Source organism: Pongo pygmaeus, chromosome 10 (genome assembly GCF_028885625.2).
Source record: "Pongo pygmaeus isolate AG05252 chromosome 10, NHGRI_mPonPyg2-v2.0_pri, whole genome shotgun sequence".
NCBI lineage: Eukaryota > Metazoa > Chordata > Mammalia > Primates > Hominidae > Pongo > Pongo pygmaeus.
The window spans coordinates 77,855,416-77,876,624 of NC_072383.2; the positions used below are offsets into that span (position 1 = coordinate 77,855,416).

At 34.4% G+C, this 21,209-nt stretch overlaps 1 protein-coding gene across 5 annotated transcripts in view; it reads right to left on the minus strand.

The window, feature by feature from the left end:
• PPP1R12A (protein phosphatase 1 regulatory subunit 12A) overlaps positions 1-21,209 on the minus strand; it is a 168,756-nt gene that overhangs the window by 22,509 nt on the left and 125,038 nt on the right. Inside the window, exons 10-19 of one of the 5 annotated variants that reach the window (XM_054441788.2) lie at positions 19,810-20,025; positions 18,492-18,586; positions 17,224-17,328; positions 16,161-16,292; positions 15,587-15,763; positions 8,510-8,600; positions 7,217-7,417; positions 6,803-6,971; positions 5,656-5,777; positions 3,830-3,895 (exon numbers count right to left, since the gene is read on the minus strand). In XM_054441788.2, coding sequence (XP_054297763.1) covers positions 3,830-3,895; positions 5,656-5,777; positions 6,803-6,971; positions 7,217-7,417; positions 8,510-8,600; positions 15,587-15,763; positions 16,161-16,292; positions 17,224-17,328; positions 18,492-18,586; positions 19,810-20,025 — 1,374 coding nt within the window. Of the gene's footprint in view, positions 1-3,829; positions 3,896-5,655; positions 5,778-6,802; positions 6,972-7,216; positions 7,418-8,509; positions 8,601-15,586; positions 15,764-16,160; positions 16,329-17,223; positions 17,329-18,491; positions 18,587-19,809; positions 20,026-21,209 lie in introns of all 5 variants that reach the window. The other 4 variants (XM_054441786.2, XM_054441789.2, XM_054441791.2 and 1 more) reach the window with 4 other exon arrangements.

A 21,209-nucleotide genomic window follows, 5' to 3' on the forward strand; every position in this document is an offset into this window, starting at 1 on the left:
GGAAATAGAGACACAAAAAACCCTTCAAAAAATAAATGAATCCAGGAGCTGCTTTTTTCAAAGGATCAACAAAATTGATAGACCGCTAGCAAGATTAATAAAGAAAAAAAGAAGAATCAAATAGATGCAATAAAAAATGATAAAGGGGATATCACCACCGATCCCACAGAAATACAAACTACCATCAGAGAATATTACAAACACCTCTATGCAAATAAACTAGAAAATCTAGAAGAAATGAATAATTTCCTCAACACATACACCCTCCCAAGACTAAACCAGGAAGAAGTTGAATCTCTGAATAGACCAATAACAGGAGCTGAAATTGTGGCAATAATCAATAGCTTACCAACCAAAAAAAGTCCAGGACCAGATGGATTCACAGCCGAATTCTACCAGAGGTACAAGGAGGAACTGGTACCATTCCTTCTGAAACTATTCCAATCAATAGAAAAAGAGGGAATCCTCCCTAACTCATTTTATGAGGCCAGCATCATCCTGATACCAAAGCCGGGCAGAGACACAACCAAAAAAGAGAATTTTAGACCAATATCCTTGATGAACATTGATGCAAAAATCCTCAATAAAATACTGGCAAACCGAATCCAGCAGCACATCAAAAAGCTTATCCACCATGATCAAGTGGGCTTCATCCCTGGGATGCAAGGCTGGTTAAATATACGCAAATCAATAAATGTAATCCAGCATATAAACAGAACCAAAGACAAAAACCACATGATTATCTCAATAGATGCAGAAAAGGCCTTTGACAAAATTCAACAACCCTTCATGCTAAAAACTCTCAATAAATTAGGAATTGATGGGACGTATCTCAAAATAATAAGAGCTATCTATGACAAACCCACAGCCAATATCATACTGAATGGGCAAAAACTGGAAGCATTTCCTTTGAAAACTGGCACAAGACAGGGATGCCCTCTCTCACACTTTTATTCAACATAGTGTTGGAAGTTCTAGCCAGGGCAATTAGGCAGGAGAAGGAAATAAAGGGTATTCAATTAGGAAAAGAGGAAGTCAAATTGTCCCTGTTTGCAGATGACATGACTGTATATCTAGAAAACCCCATCGTCTCAGCCCAAAATCTCCTTAAGCTGATAAGCAACTTCAGCAAAGTCTCAGGATACAAAATCAATGTACAAAAATCACAAGCATTCTTATACACCAATAACAGACAAACACAGAGCCAAATCATGAGTGAACTCCCATTCACAATTGCTTCAAAGAGAATAAAATACCTAGGAATCCAACTTACAAGGGATGTGAAGGACCTCTTCAAGGAGAACTACAAACCACTGCTCAAGGAAATAAAAGAGGATACAAACAAATGGAAGAACATTCCATGCTCATGGGTAGGAAGAATCAATATCGTGAAAATGGCCATACTGCCCAAGGTAATTTACACATTCAATGCCATCCCCATCAAGCTACCAATGACTTTCTTCACAGAATTGGAAAAAAACTACTTTAAAGTTCATATGGAACCAAAAAAGAGCCTGCATCGCCAAGTCAATCCTAAGCCAAAAGAACAAAGCTGGAGGCATCACACTACCTGACTTCAAACTATACTACAAGGCTACAGTAACCAAAACAGCATGGTACTGGTACCAAAACAGAGATCTAGATCAATGGAACAGAACAGAGCCCTCAGAAATAATGCCGCATATCTACAACTATCTGATCTTTGACAAACCTGACAAAAACAAGAAATGGGGAAAGGATTCCCTATTTAATAAATGGTGCTGGGAAAACTGGCTAGCCATATGTAGAAAGCTGAAACTGGATCCCTTCCTTACACCTTATACAAAAATCAATTCAAGATGGATTAAAGACTTAAACGTTAGACCTAAAACCATAAAAACCCTAGAAGAGAACCTAGGCATTATCATTCAGGAGATAGGCATGGGTAAGGACTTCATGTCTAAAACACCAAAAGCAATGGCAACAAAAGCCAAAATTGACAAATGGGATCTAATTAAACTAAAGAGCTTCTGCACAGCAAAAGAAACTACCATCAGAGTGAACAGGCAACCTACAAAATGGAAGAAAATTTTCGCAACCTACTTATCTGACAAAGGGCTAATATCCAGAATCTACAATGAACTCCAACAAATTTACAAGAAAAAAACAAACCACCCCATCAAAAAGTGAGCAAAGGACATGAACAGACACTTCTCAAAAGAAGACATTTATGCAGCCAAAAAACACATGAAAAAATGCTCACCATCACTGGCCATCAGAGAAATGCAAATCAAAATCACAGTGAGATACCATCTAACACCAGTTAGAATGGCAATCATTAAAAAGTCAGGAAACAACAGGTGCTGGAGAGGATGTGGAGAAATAGGAACACTTTTACACTGTTGGTGGGACTGTAAACTAGTTCAACCCTTGTGGAAGTCAGTGTGGCGATTCCTCAGGGATCTAGAACTAGAAATTCCATTTGACCCAGCCATCCCATTACTGGGTATATACCCAAAGGACTATAAATTATGCTGCTATAAAGACACATGCACACGTATGTTTATTGCGGCATTATTCACAATAGCAAAGACTTGGAACCAACCCAAATGTCCAACAATGATAGACTGGATTAAGAAAATGTGGCACATATACACCATGGAATACTATGCAGCCATAAAAAATGATGAGTTCATGTCCTTTGTAGGGACATGGATGAAATTGGAAATCATCATTCTCAGTAAACTATCGCAAGAACAAAAAAACAAACACCGCATATTCTCACTCATAGGTGGGAATTGAACAATGAGAACACATGGACACAGGAAGGGGAACATCACACTTTGGGGACTGTTGTGGGGTGGAGGGAGGGGGGAGGGATAGCACTGGGAGATATACCTAATGCTAGATGACGAGTTGGTGGGTGCAGCGCACCAGCATGGCACATGTATACATATGTAACTAACCTGCACATTGCGCACATGTACCATAAAACCTAAAGTATAATAATAAATAAATAAATAAATAAATAAATGAAATGTAATAGCTCTATTAAGGAACTTCAACTCAAAATGAAGAAAATAATATTAACATGACCAGAATGCTATTTCAGGCTAGACAGTGCCAGGTTTAGACTCGTGTTGTTCAGCTCTATCCTCATATGAACAGAAATATTTTAAATATTTTTTAGCTTTCTACACAGCCAAACAATCAGGAAGGGGGTAGGGGGAACTTTCAACCCTTGCTGGCTATGCAGCCTTGTCATTCAAACTTGCTTTAGGTCCTTCATCAGTACTGAGAGGAAAAAAATGTCTTTTAGATTCTCAACATAAAAATCTGTTGGAGACTCTAAATTTCTAAATATATGTAAAAGAAAGTTAAAAGATGCCTATCTTCTCCAGAACATAACTTTGAAATAAAATCTACAGAAATAAAATCTGAGCCTACTACTTCTGGATTTCCACTACTTCTGATTATCCTTTAGATATTTTCTTTTGGCCAAGGGTACTATTTCTTTTTTTGCTTTTTCTTTTAACTCCGAAGGTTAAATGACATACAATAAATTACATCCACTTAGAGTGTACAATTTGGTGAGTTTTGGCAGTTCTGTATATCCATAAAACCACCGCTAGGATCAAGACCCAGAACATTTTCATCACCTCCAAAACATTATTTTGTAACCCTTCCCAGTCCTTTTAATCCTGATCCCCGGGCAAACACTGATACCGCATACCCAGCATGTAGGCAGAGTATGCAATAACTGCTTTGCATGAATAAATATAATAAAACACAATTTAAAAGTAATTATTAAAAAATATGAATACTTAATACAAAAAGTAATGGTATTTACCTGAGTTTCTTTCTTATTGGATCCCTCTTCTGTGTCTGATTGTTGTTCTTGTTCATTTTCATCACTCTAAAAATAGATTGCCAATTTATATTTTAGGAAATTTTACTAATAATTTCAAAAATTATTTTTCAAAATTATTTTTGGGAGTCCTTCTCTCTCAGAATATACATTGAAACATTTGTAGATAAAATGAGATGTCTAGATCTTCTTCTAAATAATATGGGAGATGGGAGATGGGGTGGGAATTTAGCTGAAAAAATGAATACTTGGGGTAGAGCTCATTATACTATTATGTTACTTCTATAAAGTGTATGTTTAACTTTTCTATATTAAAAATCAAAAGAAAAATAGAAAACTATTTTTCGATTTCCCCATCTGTTCTTCCCTTCTTTGTCATTTATGTATGATTTTCCCTCTCTTTTTAAACTTTTTTAAACAGACATATGCACTCTTGATTCATCAAGTTGAATATATATTTTGTCCACAGCATGGACAATGCGAAGATATTAAAACTCTTCAACTCCATTTAATACTTTCCCATATTTTTGTGCTATTGTTTTCATATGCCTTAGCTCTTTATATATTTTAAACTGCATATGACAACGTTATTTGTGTTTCATGTAATTAATTAGTAATTAAGTAAAATTAAAATGGACTGAAACACTGCAATTAAAAAAAAGTTCAGAAAAAAGTTGACCTAAATATGTTGTTTATTTAAAAAAACACAAATAAGTTGAAAATAACAGAAAAGATATAGTATACAAAGATAATCAAAAGGAAGCTTTTCAGACAAGATCGGGCGCGTTCAGGGTGGTATGGCCGTAGACGGAAGCTTTTCAAAACAGCAGAATTTAAGGTCAGATATAATATTAGAGATAAAGAGGAACATACAGTGAGAGATTCAGTTTAACAGGAAGACAGATGATTCCATGTTCTTTCAGTGAAAGGACAGTTAGAAATTTTCTTTAAAAAAATATTTTTATAACAATAGAAGTAAATGTACTGCTACGTACAATAGCATAGATATATCTTATAAACATAACTGAGTTATAAAATTTATAGTTCTAGTCATATGCTCTTCAAAAACAGGCATAGTTAACTATGGTGTTAGAAATCAGGATACTAGCTGACTTTGAAAATGAGGATGATAGGGATTGAGAGCGAGAACATGGGGGCAACCTATACCGCTGTTTGTATTCATCATTCTGAGTGGTGATTACATAGATATGCTCCTATTGTGCTAATCCATTAAGCTATACATGTATGAATTATGTTTCTAAACATGCCATACTTCAATAAAAAGTTTATTTTTTAGAAAATGGAAACAAAATCAATGAATAGCAATGTCAGGCCTACAATCAAGGACCAGGAAAACACTAATTTTTACAAGACTGTTGTAATTTGATAAGCAAAGCACTGTCTCTATTTAGCATGCCTTGAGATGGGAGTAATCTGTAATCTAGATCTTATAATGATATTTATGAAAATGAAATTAGACTCCTTAGAAATTCTTAAAAGATGTTTTTACAAATAAGCAGTTTACCTACTATAAAATAATCAATACACGCACTCTGAGCTTCAGACATTATTATTTCTATTCCATAATTAGGTCAGAACCACTCCTTTTAAGTAGTACCAACAATCTAAGTAGTTAACTATCCTTAAAAATAATTTTTCTTATTTAACAACTCAACTCAGAAAACACAGTGATGATTTAAGGAATATGAAATCTAAGGCATATAAGAAATTATTAGTATGTATTTTTGGACACATTCAGAATACTATCAAGAATACTCTCAAAATAATATATTTTAATAGGTTCTCACATCTTGTGTCCAAAATGAAACTCCTGTAGATCTTCTTTTCTCTCTTGGTCGTCGTCGTTCTCTGATTGATTTAGGTTGTGATTTATCTTCTCCTTCTTTCTCCTCTTCTCTTTTTTCTCCCTCTGTTAAGGATTGCAATGAACCACAATATAGCAATATATCTTGACAATATTTTGCAAGGTAATTGTAAAAACAATGGGTAAAATGGGCCAGGGGACTATCTAGGGGGATGGAAGGTAGGCAGCTGCTACTACTTAGCTCCAGCCAATTGTTGGTATGTGAGAATTCAGATCCAGTGTTGCCAGATCAGCCAACTTTTCAAGAAATGGCAAAAATCTGAAGTTTGAAGTGAGTATCTCTAATTTTAAATGTTGGTTCAACATTTTTACAAACACGATGCAGGCCTCACACATAGCAGTTTAAAGAACTGAAATATCTCAACGATCAACATGAGAAAATATATAGCTGGAAATTGGGAAAAAACTTTATTTTCTGGTGTTTATTCTACATTACTACTGATATTATCATGACTACTACTGTAAGACTTAGGCTTTAAAATATGAAATGCCTACATTTAGTACTTATATCTGATTTAAAGTAGGAACTACTCAGAATTTAAATAGAAAGTTTATATAAAATAATAGGAAATGGTAATGAGTATCAATATGCCAATATATAGTTGAGAAAGAAATGTATTTTTTAAGAAATAAGCATAAAAATGTGTTTTAGTGAGAGCATTACATGTATTTAGTAATTTTAGTTTACAACAATTTCACAAAAAAACATTTAAATGATATGATCTACACAGTAGGCAAGAAATAGCTTAAAGCATCTGAGAAGTACTACACTAGTAAACTGCTTCTAGAAATAGTCACCCACCAGTTCGATATTAACTTTTCTTTGCAGGTGGATATGAAGATTTTTGTGAAGTATTAGGTTATAAAAATATTAGTATCAACAGCAGGCCATATTATTTTCTATTTCTGTTTTCTACTTTTGTCAGTCTCAACCTTCATATTCTTTGTTTAGGTTCAATGAATCACAAGTTAGGATGCTGTTCCTTTACTGTTGAATTATTATGTAGGAAACCCTAATCCAAAGGATTATATGAAGAAAGCAAAGTGTTTTCAAAATTTGGTATTCTTACCTCTTTCATTTTCTTTTGTTATTCCTCTGGAGTAAGCAGAAGTTATGCCTACAAGACTATTTGGCCTGTTTAGTTGACTTGAAGCATAGAGTGAACTGCTCATAGTAGAAAGAGAAGAGGATGGAGTGGTTGAACTTGAAGTTGATACTGGCCTATAACGCTGGTAAGTCTGTGAAACATTAAGATCAAAACCCATTTGAAACATTAAACACAATTAAAAACATATAAAATACTTAAAAATTCATTTCAAAGAAAAAGTAGTGTACTAATCATGCCAAAGTAATTCAAATTTCCAGCTAAAATCCTTTACAGTATTTTGCATATGGTTTGTTGGTATATAAATCTCTTGTATGTTGAGGATCATAAGGACTATTCGTACCATTTGACTTAAATGTGTTTTTGATATACTGTTACCTCATCATACGTTCTGGAGTATTTTTGTTTATATTCGTCTTCTCTAGATGTTTCTGACTCCTTCTTTTCTTCTTGTTTCTCTTTATCTTGTTTTTCTTTTTCCTCTTTTTCTTTTTCTTCATTTTCTTGTTCTCTGGTTCGGGTAGAACGACTTCTTCCTATTGTTTTCTCAGCTTCTTGAAGATCAGTTAATGTCACTCCCTGCACACACAAAAAGATCAATATAATTATGAGATGCATTAAAGCTTGTTTCGAGGAATATTTTAGAAATAGATATATTACATACAAATGCATTAAAAGTCAAATATGCATGTTTAAAATTGGTTTGCAAATGGAAACAGCAAGTTACATTCATTCTATGAAGAATCACCATTAGCAAGCACAACGATAGGTACTGGATACTCTATGCATATAAATGTTCCTCACAAGTTCAAAGTAGAGAAGAATAGCCAATATATGTACTGTTTGTATATTATAAATATTTATGTTTATATATATATGTCTGTGTGTGTGTATATGTGTGTATATGTATCTATATACACATGCATGATGATTGTTAAGGCTTAAAAGAGATTTCGATAAATTTTTCAAGATTTGACCTTGAAGAACAGGTTAGATTTCAAGAAGTGAAAAGTATAAAGACAGAAAAAGTATATTAAGGCCCCAGCAAACAGTTCAGCTTGAAAGCTAAGTAATGATAAGAACAGTCCAGCTGAATCTGGACTGTGGAACTTCTTAACTGTGGGAAAGCAGAAAGACACAAAAGTATACATCATATACAGCATAATTAGAATGGCAAAACGGAGGTAAGGAGATCACCAGCCTGAATGACATTTTTTTCACACTTGCACATTAGTTGTTTATACCTAATATATGAGCCTATTCTCTGCCCCCCACTTCCAAATATTCATAGAACTTTTAAATAGTTATTAGACATCATATATGATTAATGTATTCTAACCAAATACTCTGGGCCAGACACTGTATTAGGAATAAGGATTTAAAAAATACTCAAAAAGACACAAAGGCATATGCTAATTAGATGAAATATAATAGTAACAGTGTAACCATACAAAAGGCTATGAGCAACCTTTACCTTTTAAGGATTTCCTCACACTGGAATTACCAGAATAACTACAGCAAGCTTTACCTTTTAAGGATTTCCTCACACTATATACTGACATCAATATTTTCACAACAAAGTGAAAAAGTAACTTGTTTTATGTCTGTGTGTGTATATATATTTTATATGCTACTTATGTAAGTTTTATATATTAATTACATTAACTATACCTGTGTTGATCTTCTAGATTGTCTTGCTTGTCTAGATCTTGCTTTTCTTTGGGATTCAGACTCTTCATCCCTAACAGGAGTGAGGTATGATCTACAGTAGTAAATTGAAAAATCGTTAGTTGTAAATGCAATACCTGTGAATGTAAATATCTATCAATGTTTATGAATAAAACATACAGGTTTAATATCTTAATAAGTTTTAAGGAAAAGTCTTCAGAAAATGGTCTGAAATTCAATAATGCAATCTTATAATTTCTTTTTAGATTGGAACTAGTTATATTTTAATAATTATATTTTAACATCACATTTTAACTTCCTAACTACATTTTTTAAAATAATGTAATTTAATTTTAAGATGGAACCACATTTTTAAAAAGGATTTAGAGAACTGAAGATTAAAAATTTTAGCTCTGCTGAAAAAAATAGAAGGATTTCATTTAGCCCAATTAAGCAGAATGGATAAGGAGTAAATTTTTTTGTCTGTTTTTAACTGAGGAAGGTCCTCTTCTCCAGCCCTGAAAACATCCCCCAAAAGTGATAATCTAAGCATCTTATTTAATGACCTATTAAAAGGGGCTTTAAATTCTTCTCTACCTACAGTACTTTCAAATATTGGAAGACAGGTATCAAATTCCTTTCTAAATCTTTTTTTTTTTTTTTTTTTTTTTTTTGGAGACAAAGTCTCGCTCTGTCGCCCAGGCTGGAATGCAGTGGCGCAATCTCAGCTCACCGTAATCTCTGCCTCCCGGGTTCAAGTGATTCTCTCACCTCAGCCTCCTGAGTAGCTGGGACTACCTGCGCATACCACCACACCCGACTAATTTTTTTATTTTTAGTGGAGACGGGGTTTCGACCATGTTGGCCAGGCTGGTCTCGAACTCCTGACCTCAAGTGATCTGTCTGCCTCAGCCTCACAGAGTGTTGGGATTAAAGGCGTGGGCCACCGCGCCCGGTCTCTCTGTATTCTTGTCAGTGTGCTTTTACTAATGACACGTCAGACAACATATTATTGTTCATACTTTTGAGTGCTCTAAAAAATTCCAGTGTTTTTTTAATATATAAACAGCTTTTAAATCAGCATGTTACTCCTGAGTAACTGATTTTCTGACATAAAGAACAGGACTTGGCATTTATCTTCACTAAATTTCTTCTTATAAATTTAAGCCTACGTTTCCTCTTGTCACGGGGTATGCACCTTTTCAATAGCATGTAATGTGTCAAAAGTTAAGTAAGGCTGGGTGTGGTGGGTCATGCCTGTAATTCTAACACATTGGAAGGCTGAAGCAGGCTGATTTCTTGAGCCCAGGAATTCGAGCCCAGCCTGGGAAACATGAGGAAACCTGTCGCTACAAAAAAATAGAAAAATCAGCCAGGCATGTGGCACATGCCTGTACTCCCAGTTACCCGGGAGGCTGAGATGAGAGGATCACCTGAGCCTGGAGATCAAGGCTGCAGTGAGCTGAGACTGTACCACCCCGCAGCCTGGGTGACAGAGTTGAGACTCAAAAAAAAAAGTTAAATAATTAAAGAGTCAAACAAGCAAAGATATGACAGAGCCCTGCAACACAACATAAAGACTTTCCTCTGATAATCAATATTTCTTGGGAAGTTCAATCATTAACACCTCATTGAATTACACCACCTAGCTTACATTTCTCAGAGAACACTTACAGAAGTAGAGTACAGTTGACTGCTGAACAACACAAGTTTGAACTGTGCAGGTCCACTTATATGAAAGTTACACCAAGTGTGCCTGCCTCTTCTGCCTCCTTCCACCTCCACCACCTCTGAGATAGCAAGACCAATCCCTCCTCTTCCTCCTCAATGTGAGGACGAAGAGAATTCTGACCTTTATGATGACCCACTTCCACTTAATGAGTAGTAAATATATTTTTCTTCCTTATGATTATCTTAATAACATTCTTTTCTCTAGCTAGCTTTATAGTAAGAATATAGTATATAATATATGTAACATACAATATATGTGCTAATCAACTCCTTAATGTTATTGGTAAGGCTTGCAGTCAATGGTAGGCTATTAATTTAGATTAGGGGGACTCAAAAGTTATACGCAAATTGTTGACTGCACAGGGAGTTAGCACCCCTAACCCTTGCATTGTTCAAGGGTCAACTGTATCTCTATCTTATATGCTGTTTAAATTTATTAAGTTTACTCCATGTATCCCCCTCTCAAAACCCCAGGCAATGATCTAGTGAGTTTTCTTTATTCAAATGCTACTTTTTTTTTTTTTTTTTTTTTGAGATGGAGTCTCGCTCTGTCGCCCAGGCTAGAGCACAGTGGCGCAATCTCGGCTCACTGCAAGCTTTGCCTCCTGGGTTCAGGCCATTCTCCTGCCTCAGCCTCCCGAGTAGTTGGGACTGCAGGCGCCTGCCACCACGCCTGGCTAATTTTTTGTATTTTTAGTAGAAACGGGGTTTCACCCTGCTAGCCAGGATGGTCTCGATCTTCTGACCTCGTGATCTGCCCACCTCAGCATCCCAAAAGTGCTGGGATTACAGGCATGAGCCACCGTGTCCGGCTCAAATGCTACTTTTAAAAAAGGCTCTTTCTTGGCTGGGCGCGGTGGCTCATGCCTGTAATCCCAGTAGTTTGGGAAGCCAAGGCAGGCGGATTACCTGAGGTCAGGAGTTTGAGACCAGCCTGACCAACATGGAGAAACCCCGTCTCTATTAAAAATACAAAATTAGCCGGGTGTGGTGGTGCATGCCTGTAATCCTAGCTACTCAGGAGGCTGAGGCAGGAGAATTGCTTGAACCCAGGAGGTGGAGGTTGCGGTGAGCTGAGATTGTGCCATTGCACTCCAGCCTGGCCAACTAGAGCAAAACTCTGTCTCAAAAAAAAAGGCTCTTTCTTTTGTTAGCTTTAACATTCTTCTCAATTTGTAATTCATTTTTTTAGCCTAACACTATTCATACAGTCATAACAAACCTCTGAATTTACTGTGAGTTTTATGCCTTTTCTCTGTGTCCTTTAAAGCTCTCAGTTCAGCGAGTATAGCACATCTTCAAACATCCTTAGAATCATCTACCACTTTTTTGAAACTCTTTTTAGAGAGCCCTCATTCCTTTTATATATATAAGGAAATCATATTTCTTTCTACAACCCTGAAATTTTTGGAATCTGTTTCTCTAAAACTAGAACATATGACACTATTCTTAGCATTCACCTCCTTAGACAATTAACCCTAAGATGACCAGGTAATTTCTCACGCAAGATCTTGTTGCCTCAATTTCATCAATTAACTCTTACTTATTGCTTAAAATTAGTTCAGAAAACTGGTTCTTCTTGCTGTTTCTACATAATTACATTTGTAGCTAAGTCAAGAAATTCACAAGAGGGAGTTTTACTTGAATGGGACATCCAAGATACTTAAATTCAGATGAAAATTCCATCACTATTATACTTTGACTTTAATTTTATTTAGATATAACAGATACTATGTTTTTATAACTATTATAGTGAGTTTCCTGGGACAAGTAATTCAAAAGGAATAAGAGAATAACTAATCATCTTGTTATTAAAATTTAAGAAACATTAATTCTGGGATACAAGAGGGGCTTGTTATAGAAAATGATTGCATAAATTGGGGAAATGCTACACATTCTAACCTTCTCTAGGAAAATCACAATAACATATTGAAAGGTCTGTGATACAATGAGAGATGTAACCTGTATTAACTTGGCTTAACTCAGTACTTCCCAAGACCATTTAAATAGAGAATCCTCCACCCCTGACCCATTTTGTGGCATATCCAGTAAATATAGAAAAGTGCTCCTAAGAACATCAGCCTGGAAAATGTCCAATAGCTATTTTTTCCATTCATTCATTTAATTTATGTACCTACTGGCCCTATGCAAGTTATTACTTTTTGGACTTCTACCAAAGGAAGAGAAGAAAAAATAAAAGGAGATGAAACCTAAATGTGATAGTTAATCTGGTTAAACAAAGCTTATAGCAGGCTGGGTACAGTAGCTCATGCCTGTATTCCAGCACGTTGGGAGGTCAAGGTGGGAAGACTGCTTGAGGCCAGGAGTTTGACACCAGCCTAGGCAACACAGCGAGACTCCACCTCTACAAAAATTTAAAAAATTAGCTGGGTGTGATGGCACACCTGTAGTCCCAGCTACTCAGGAGGCTGAGGTGAGAGGATCGCTTGAGCCCAGGAGGTCATGGCTGCAGAAGCTATCATCACACCACCACACTACAGCCTGGGTGACAGAGATCCTGTCTTGGAAAAAAAAAAGTTCATAGCAAGACAGATAGGGTGCATGCTATCACTTTAGCATTTCCTGAGCTGCTCTAAAACTAAATATGAATGTGAACTACTGTCAAATTTGACTACAGTGAAATGTTTCATATTTAGTGTATAACAGAGAAACTTGCATTGACACTTGGCTCTTTTTTAGTACCATGGCAAATAGTACTATCAACCACTACACTCTCTCCCAATGAGCCTGGATTCCTTTTCAATAGTTTCAAATTGCCACGAAAGTCAATAAATCTATCATACCTGGTTTCACATATGAAGGTTAGGGGGATAAAAGTTACTAACTGAAAGACATAAAATCTGCACCTGCAGATAATTTTAATTTTCCATATGACATTCATCCCAAATTAGCATAAAAATATAGCTTATCAATTTGTAATATAAACACATTTCCTTTATTTGATAATTACCATCTAATATTCAGTTCCTTTCTCCTCCTTTGGGGTACCTATCTAGAGCAGACCTCTAAGAATACGACACAGAGAAGAAAAATAATTTATATATTTTATGTACTTTTAATTGCAAAGAGCTGATCATTAAAAGATGGTAGAATATACCCACCAAACCCCATTGTTGCCTTTATCATTGCTGTGTCACACTGACCTACTGCATCTCTTTCTTAGAACTATACAGGGTATATAATTTTATTCCTTAGATGCTTACCATTTTCTGAGCAACCCAAAGGGTATACCTGTGTTGACTTTGTTTGTTTTAGCCACAGTATATTCTCAAATCACCATATATACATTTTTTAGGTAAATTTTAAATCATATACATTTCAGAACCATTGACAAAATTTAAATAAAAGACAAAGAGAAGAGGCCAACAATGTATTCAAGATTGCAAACAATTATTTCACATGGAACAAAACACAAACAGTATCACTGCAAACATCATTGAAACAAGGTAAGACAAACAAAAAACCTCTGTAATATAGACCAGAAAAAATGTCGCCAGACACATTTTTTTCTTATGCAATTAGAATCTGTTGTGTTTAAAAACATATCCAAGCATTTAATTTTCAATCTTCAATGTCTTCCATTAAAACTAATTAGGACTAATTCTAAAAGTCAAAACTCAATTATCTTTAGCAGAATAAACAATCTGTGGGTTAAGAATCATAATTTGTTCTGAAACAACTCATGATTCTGCGGAGACATTTATTAGGTTTTGTCACTGGAGAAATTTTCAAAAGCACTGAATCTCTATGCTACAGATAGAAAAGACTCTAGAAGTTAAAAATAATATAAATCAAACACCTCATTTAACAGAAAAGTTTCTGACTCAAAGATAATTCTAACCTTAAGAATCAAGGCAGAGTAAGGAGTAAGAAACCAAGAACTTCTGAACCTTCTTCCTTTCAATAACCCCTCCCAACCCCACCACCAAAAAAAGCAAAGCCCTCAAACTTATTTAAGTTTGATTAAATGATGGATACTAATTTCTGTTGGCTCTGTGGTCTTACTGAGAAGCCCTACAACAACCTAAAACTGACTTAAGTTTACAGGAAAAAAGGGAAGATAATTAAAATATAATATGACCTATACTGGTACTCAAATCACAAAATACTAACCACTTGCAGTGGCATTATAAAAGTACCACTAAATTTCACCATAGAAATAGAAACAAAACCTAAATATAGGCCAAAGCTAAAGATGCAATGATAAAAAATAAAGTTAACACTAACTTATTACTTTTCATATATTCAAACACAAATATTACTGTGAGGCCATTACTACTAGAGGCCAGGCACTTCACTAGGCAACAGAGAAAAAGAACTCTGTATGTAACTACTATGTGACAGAAATGAAACAAAGTTAATCTGGTCAGTATTTTAGTAAAAAAAAAAAAATTAGTTACATAGTTAATTTAATTTTGCAAGAATAAAATATAAAAATAAAGCTGATATTTGGTTTCCTAAGGTTTTATTTTTTTTCAAGAGGAAAAAAAAAGCTAGGGACTATGCATAATATAGCAGAAAGAACTGAACTACTTTTCCTGCAATCTTGGGGCTAGCCTCAGCCCTCACACCAATAAACCATACAAAAGTAAAATAGTCACATATTATCTCTGGGTCTCAGTTTCCTTTGGTAAAGCAAGGAAATCCCATAAGATAGTTAGTAAGCTCCTTTGTTCATCTATGATTCCATGCCAATAGGCAGCAATAGAAAGAAGTGAGCAATCTTTTAAAAATATTTAAGCACACAAAATAAATTCAGACTCTCTGAAAAAATCTGAATAAGTGCTTTCTATGTATCAGAGATAAAACTAAATTAATATATTCAACATATTCAAAATTATTTGGCTTACACTTATGCACAGAAGTCTTTCCTTACCAAGAGAAGAAATTTTCCAAATCAACAGGAACAAAACAGTTCAACATCCTTCAAATTTCTTAATAATGGGAGGAAACAATGAGAAGAATGATAAAACCTGTTTTTGTCATGTTGCATCTAATTTTCCCTAAGTGTGTGGTGTTTTCAGTTCTTCATCAAAAAAATTTTTTTAAAATAAAACCACCTTTGAAACTAAAATGTTTAAGAAAACAACTGTCTTGGTCACTGACTTTAAACAAAAAAACATTAATTCTGTCAGAGGTGAGTCACAAAGCCTAAATATAAATAATTGCTAGTTGTATCAATTTACATAGTTCTGAGCTGACAGGGTATTTCATTTATTAGTCTACTGGAGAGATGGCCATCAACCTCACAAGATCTTTTTTAAAACAAAAAACAACTTTGATCACTGGGCAAGATATATCAGCAGTACTGTTATGACCTTTACACACCTGCGTCTCTCCCTGACCTCTGTTGTGGAGGAGACAGTGCCAGCAGTAGTTGTAGTCAGGGTTGTGGTAGAAGCTGCAGCATTTACAACAGTTGGAGCAACAGGAATGGTCACTGCCGTAGGAACACTTTCCTTTTCTTTTTCAGTACTATCCTCAGCCCACAAACGATTTGAGGTACTATAGCATCATAAGCAGCAACACAAAAAAGAGAAAAGGAAAACAGCTAAACAATGAAAGCACTTTCTAGCAGCTGAAAACACATGACTACAGGGATGGATTTTTTTAAAACGCAAGGTGAGACATCCTTAAATTATGAACCAAAAAGCTCACCCAGAGTTGTCAAAGAGAGAAATTTACATTTTAAGCAGTCTAATTCAAGTTAAGTTCATAGTTCAGGAACTTAAAATTTCCCCCAGACATGCATAATTGCCTCATTTTGGAACCAATTTTTGTCTGCAAATAAATTTAACAAGATAAATGAAAAAATCCAGAGCCCCACAATCTTCTAAACAAAAACGCATGCACATACATAAGCACACAGTAGACCTGAGCACAAAATGTATCTGTGACTTACCTGCTTTGTGTGCCTGCTGAGGAAGAACCCGTTGTAATCTTTGTAGTAGTGCTTGTGCTGGAAAGCAGGCTTTTCTGAAGCCCAGCTGCAGAGGTAACTGTTGGTGTTGATGTGGTGCTTGGAACACTAGAACTAATCAAATCATCTTGTCTTCTACCAAAGGAGCAACTAAACGAAAGAGTCATATCTATATAGGATGTGTTTGTATGTGTATTCTATAGTTAATGTCTATACATTATACAAATTACAAGGCTAGAAAAAAAATTAAAAAACTGTGTTCCTAAATACACCACCAGCTCCAGCACCAAGAGTTGCATCTACAACTTGCTAGAGTTTAGACAATTTCACTAATTCGGTAGTGTATCATTTTAGTGCCTCCTCCCAACTTTCTCAACAAGACAAAGATGATCTGATATTTCACATTTTTGAAACTATTCCACACCATATGGTCATGCCAGGCTGAGCCTGAAAAACACACTTTGGTTTTGTATTACCCAGGGAAAACAAGACGTTGACTTTTTTTTGAAGAAAATTATTTCGGCAATGGGTCAGATACCTCGAAGTAACCAATGCCTACATGATACTTGTTCACATCTTATTCTTCTTTTTGGTTGCTTTTGGTAAAGAAATTGTTTATACGGCTTTTTTTCCTCTTCAATATGATATTACCAACATTCCAACTGAAGGCATTTCCATAGCTCTGAGTTCTAGGGCAAGCCAAATCTTTCCCGATCAACAATGACAACTAGATCCATTAAGACACTGGCCTGTTTAAGTTGTTCTAGTCAAGGAGTTCCTTCTAAAGGAGTTCCTTTTAAATATGTAACAATCTAAAAAACATTTCATAATATTTGAAGCTTAATTATATAATAGGCATAAGAACAAATTATCACCTATCTTTAAATATATATCCTGTGTTTAGAGTAAGTTTTAAACAACAAAAACTCATATTTAATAAAAACACATATTTGTTTAAAATGATGTTAAACTGAGGGCTCCAAACAAATTGCCTCATATTTTTATAAATGAATACATAAAAACCACTTAAGAATAGTATTATTACCTTTTATGATAAGTTGATCCTTCATTAATTGAGCTATTTTTTTTAAGATCATCTTCCCATTTTCTCCTTGTATATGAACTACTTGTTCGCAAACTTGAAGAATCTCTGTTAAAAGAACACCCTTCAGATTCTGGTAGATAATTTTAAAATAGGATTAAGAAAGCTGTACACTAGTAAATATTAGTATAAGCTGAAACTAGTAAAAACCTTTGGGAAGACACTTAGGAATACCAATCAAGAAGATAAAGTAATTTCAGTACTAAGATTATACCCTAAGGTATAATTTTTCCCCTAAGTATGGGGGAAAATTCAGATATTTATAGAAATATGCTTTTTGATCACAAAATATAAAGTAGGGGAGATGCTTACTTTAACCGCAGAAGATCTACTTTATAGTATGTTATGTGCCGATAAAAAGAATGCTTATTAAAAATATATATTAACATATAAGACTGCTTATGAGATCTTAGGGGAAAAAAATCAAAAATTAGATATTATAACATGATTACAAGTATATTAAAAAGTTATTGGCCAGGTGCAGTGGTTCACACCTGTAACCCAACACTTTGAGAGGCCGAGGCGGGTGGATCACGAGGTCAGGAGTTCAAGACCAGCCTGGCCAAGATGGTGAAACCCTGTCTCTACTAAAAATAAAAAAATTAGCCGGGCATGGTGGCAGGTGCCTGTAATCCCAGCTACTTGAGAGGCCGAGGCAGAGAACTACTTGAACCTGACAGGTGGAGGTTGCAGTGAGCCGAGATTGCGCCACTGCACTCCAGCATGGGTGACAGAGCGAGACTCTGTCTCAAAAAAATAAATAAATAAAAATAAAAAAATAAAATTAAAAAACAAAATCAAATTCTATAAGCTGAAAAACAGGAAGAAACAAACTAAAATATTTAAACAATATTTAAACAAAAATATTTAAAACAAACTAAAATGATTAAGAGTAAGGGCTTTCCTTCCCTTCTTCTTTCCCCTTTCCTAAATGTTCCAAATATTTAGAGAACTCGTACTAGTTCGTGACCTTATCTCCTCCCACTTTCCCCTTACTCTGTTCCAGCCACATCTTCTTTGCTATTAAACCTGCACATACCAAGCCTGCACCTCCTCAGGACTATGTACCTGGTATTTTCTCCTTCAGGAATATCCTCCATCTCTTCCCACAATACATATCTGCACATAATTACAATGCTCATGTATTAACTCTAATGCTAGATAATAAAGATTTTATAGTGAATGCATAAAGCAAATCAAAATAAACTCACCTGTTTTCTTTCTCTTCAATGTCAGATGTACTGGCTAGTCGTCTTGGTATTGTAGGTGCAACATATGCAAGCCTAGTTCCTTTACTATCTTTCTCCTACACAACAGGGAAAAAAATAAGTAAAAATTAATTTGTGTACTGACTATAGGCAATGCTAAAAGTATTAAGAAAAGGTTATTCAATAATGTATAATTACGTAGCTATCATAGTTTACAGTATTTCAACAATTCCTAGCTAAACTCTAAAATTAATGTCAATCAATAATCAGCCTGTTCAAATTAGTTTTCTTTCTCTTTTAGCCTAGAATCAGATAATATTTTACTAAGAAAGGAAAAAAATTTCTCCAGATTTTAATGACTTTTTCCAAAACTTCTGTAACAGATTAAAGTAATACTGTGTCATAGGCTGAAATATCTTTATTTCTTCCAGAGAAATAAACTTTCAAATATGGTTCACTGAGAGGTCTCAAGCATTTATATTATACAAGCTATTTAGAACCTTGATAATCAATGCTCTCAAATACATCAAAATAGTCAAAACAAATATTATTTAAATTATATTTATCCAAATATGGCTAAGAGTGTGTAGTGACAATGACACTCTAATACATTCCTAGTAAGCTGGCATAAAATACCTGGAAACCAACTGCACAATAAACTGATAAAAAAGCAAAAATAATAGAATTACTTGATGAGAACTTTCATCTGAATTTCTGATACAAGGAAACATTTCTAAGTATAGAAAGAAAACTGTATGGGCAAAAAATAGTCCAAGCACTGAATATGCTGTAGAAATAAATACTAGTATTGAATAAACTGTGGTACATCCTATATAATGCAGTATTAATACCGCCTCTCAAAATAGAGTTATTAAATTTACTCATTAAGACAAAGTTGCTTGTAATATGATAGATGAAAAACCTGGCATTTTTTTTCAGATACTGAATAAATGTAACCTATGAGTATACTAACATTCTAGAATAAATGTGTTCCTATGTTTTTTAAACTTCAGAAAGCTTCTTGAATCATAATAAACAAAATAAGCCTGCTCCTTAATACAGTTCTATTATAAATTCTCAAGTAAGATAACAGATTCCTTTAACAGAGTACAGTCCCATAATTTATGTTTTAGGCAAATACATCTGATCTTTCCAGTATTTATAATTCTGCATAAATTACATTTGTCTTACGTAATTCATTAAGGTTAATTAACTTGATACCTAGATCTAAAGATAACTAGCAGAAAATCTACCAGATTTGATGTTCCTGGAAAAGAAATCATAGGAGTTTTCATAGAAACCAGACTGTGAAATAGATTACCTTTTCTTTATTATCCAAAGAGGAGGAAAGTCTGGGACTTGAAGCTGAACGTGTAACACCTGCAGTATCTTTTTCTTTTTGACCCTCTTTAGATGCTGTGATTTCAGCAAGTGCACCATAGCTGCCTGTCTTTCTAAGTCCTAACCTCCAAGTTGCAGGAGACTCATCTTTTCTCTCTTCTTCTTTGGGAGAAATTTTTGTAGCTGTGGTTGGAAACTGTGTTTATTTTATTTTTTAGGAAAAGAAAAAAATTTTTAAAGCTGATCAGTCCTTAAATTGGAAACAATAAGTTTACAGATAATATATTTAAAATTATAGTTTACAGTTTCAGGATAAAACACTTTTACTAAATAGGTTAATGTCTTAGTAAAAAATGTAAAGATCTAAAAATTTTAAAGAAATAGACTACCTTCCTAGGGGTTAGACTTAAGAAAACACACTACACACTTTATATCACACAGAAAAATTATGATGCAAATACAGAAATGAGCACACCGTAACGACTAAAAACCATGCATCTTTGGAACCAATTTATATTAAACTTGTTATGTTGTAACCTAATATAAATTCTTGCACATAGAAATGCCTCACCATAGATTTTTCACCCTTACTGGGCACAAGAACAATGCCAGTTTTGCGCAAGCCCTGCCTCCATGATGCAGGATCTACTGATTCCACCACAGGCATGATAGGAGCAATGAAATCATACTAAAGCCAATTAAAATAAGACAGGTAAAGAGATAAAGATTGAAAGCATGAAAACAGAAAAGGGAAGTTATGAACAATAAGTATTTTCTTCATTTTAAAATAATTTTATAATAAATTAAACCCCAATAATTGGGTAATGATCCAATCTTTAAAAGTCACTGGGAACAAGTTCTAATTTTAGCATGAGATAATCTGAAAAAATCTAATAAACTTCTAAAGCAATTAAGGGCATATAGAGTAGATAATATAGCATGTGACTGAACAAACTACTGCACATGAATTTTGTTTTTAATCCATGTATATACTCTGGTTAAAAAATTTTATGTCCAATATAATCAACAAAACTAGTAACTGATATTTTTCCAATTATAATACTTTTTTTTTAACATCACAGCCTGAAATTTACTGATTTCCCCACCAAACATTAACTGTTTCAACTATAATAAAAACTAATTTTATGTACAAATATTTATGCTATTTTAAGGGCTTTCCAACAACCCTAATGCAACCTCTGTTATCTTTAGATCACTTCATCAACTTCACTTCTAGAATTTCTATACTCAACCACAGTTAACTATATAGATTGGTGAATACAGCGACTAACTAGCTGCCACAAGCATAGGGTATTAATAATTTTTTTAAAATCATGTCTTTCATATCTATTGCCAACATTTGCTATAATTAGCAGGTTA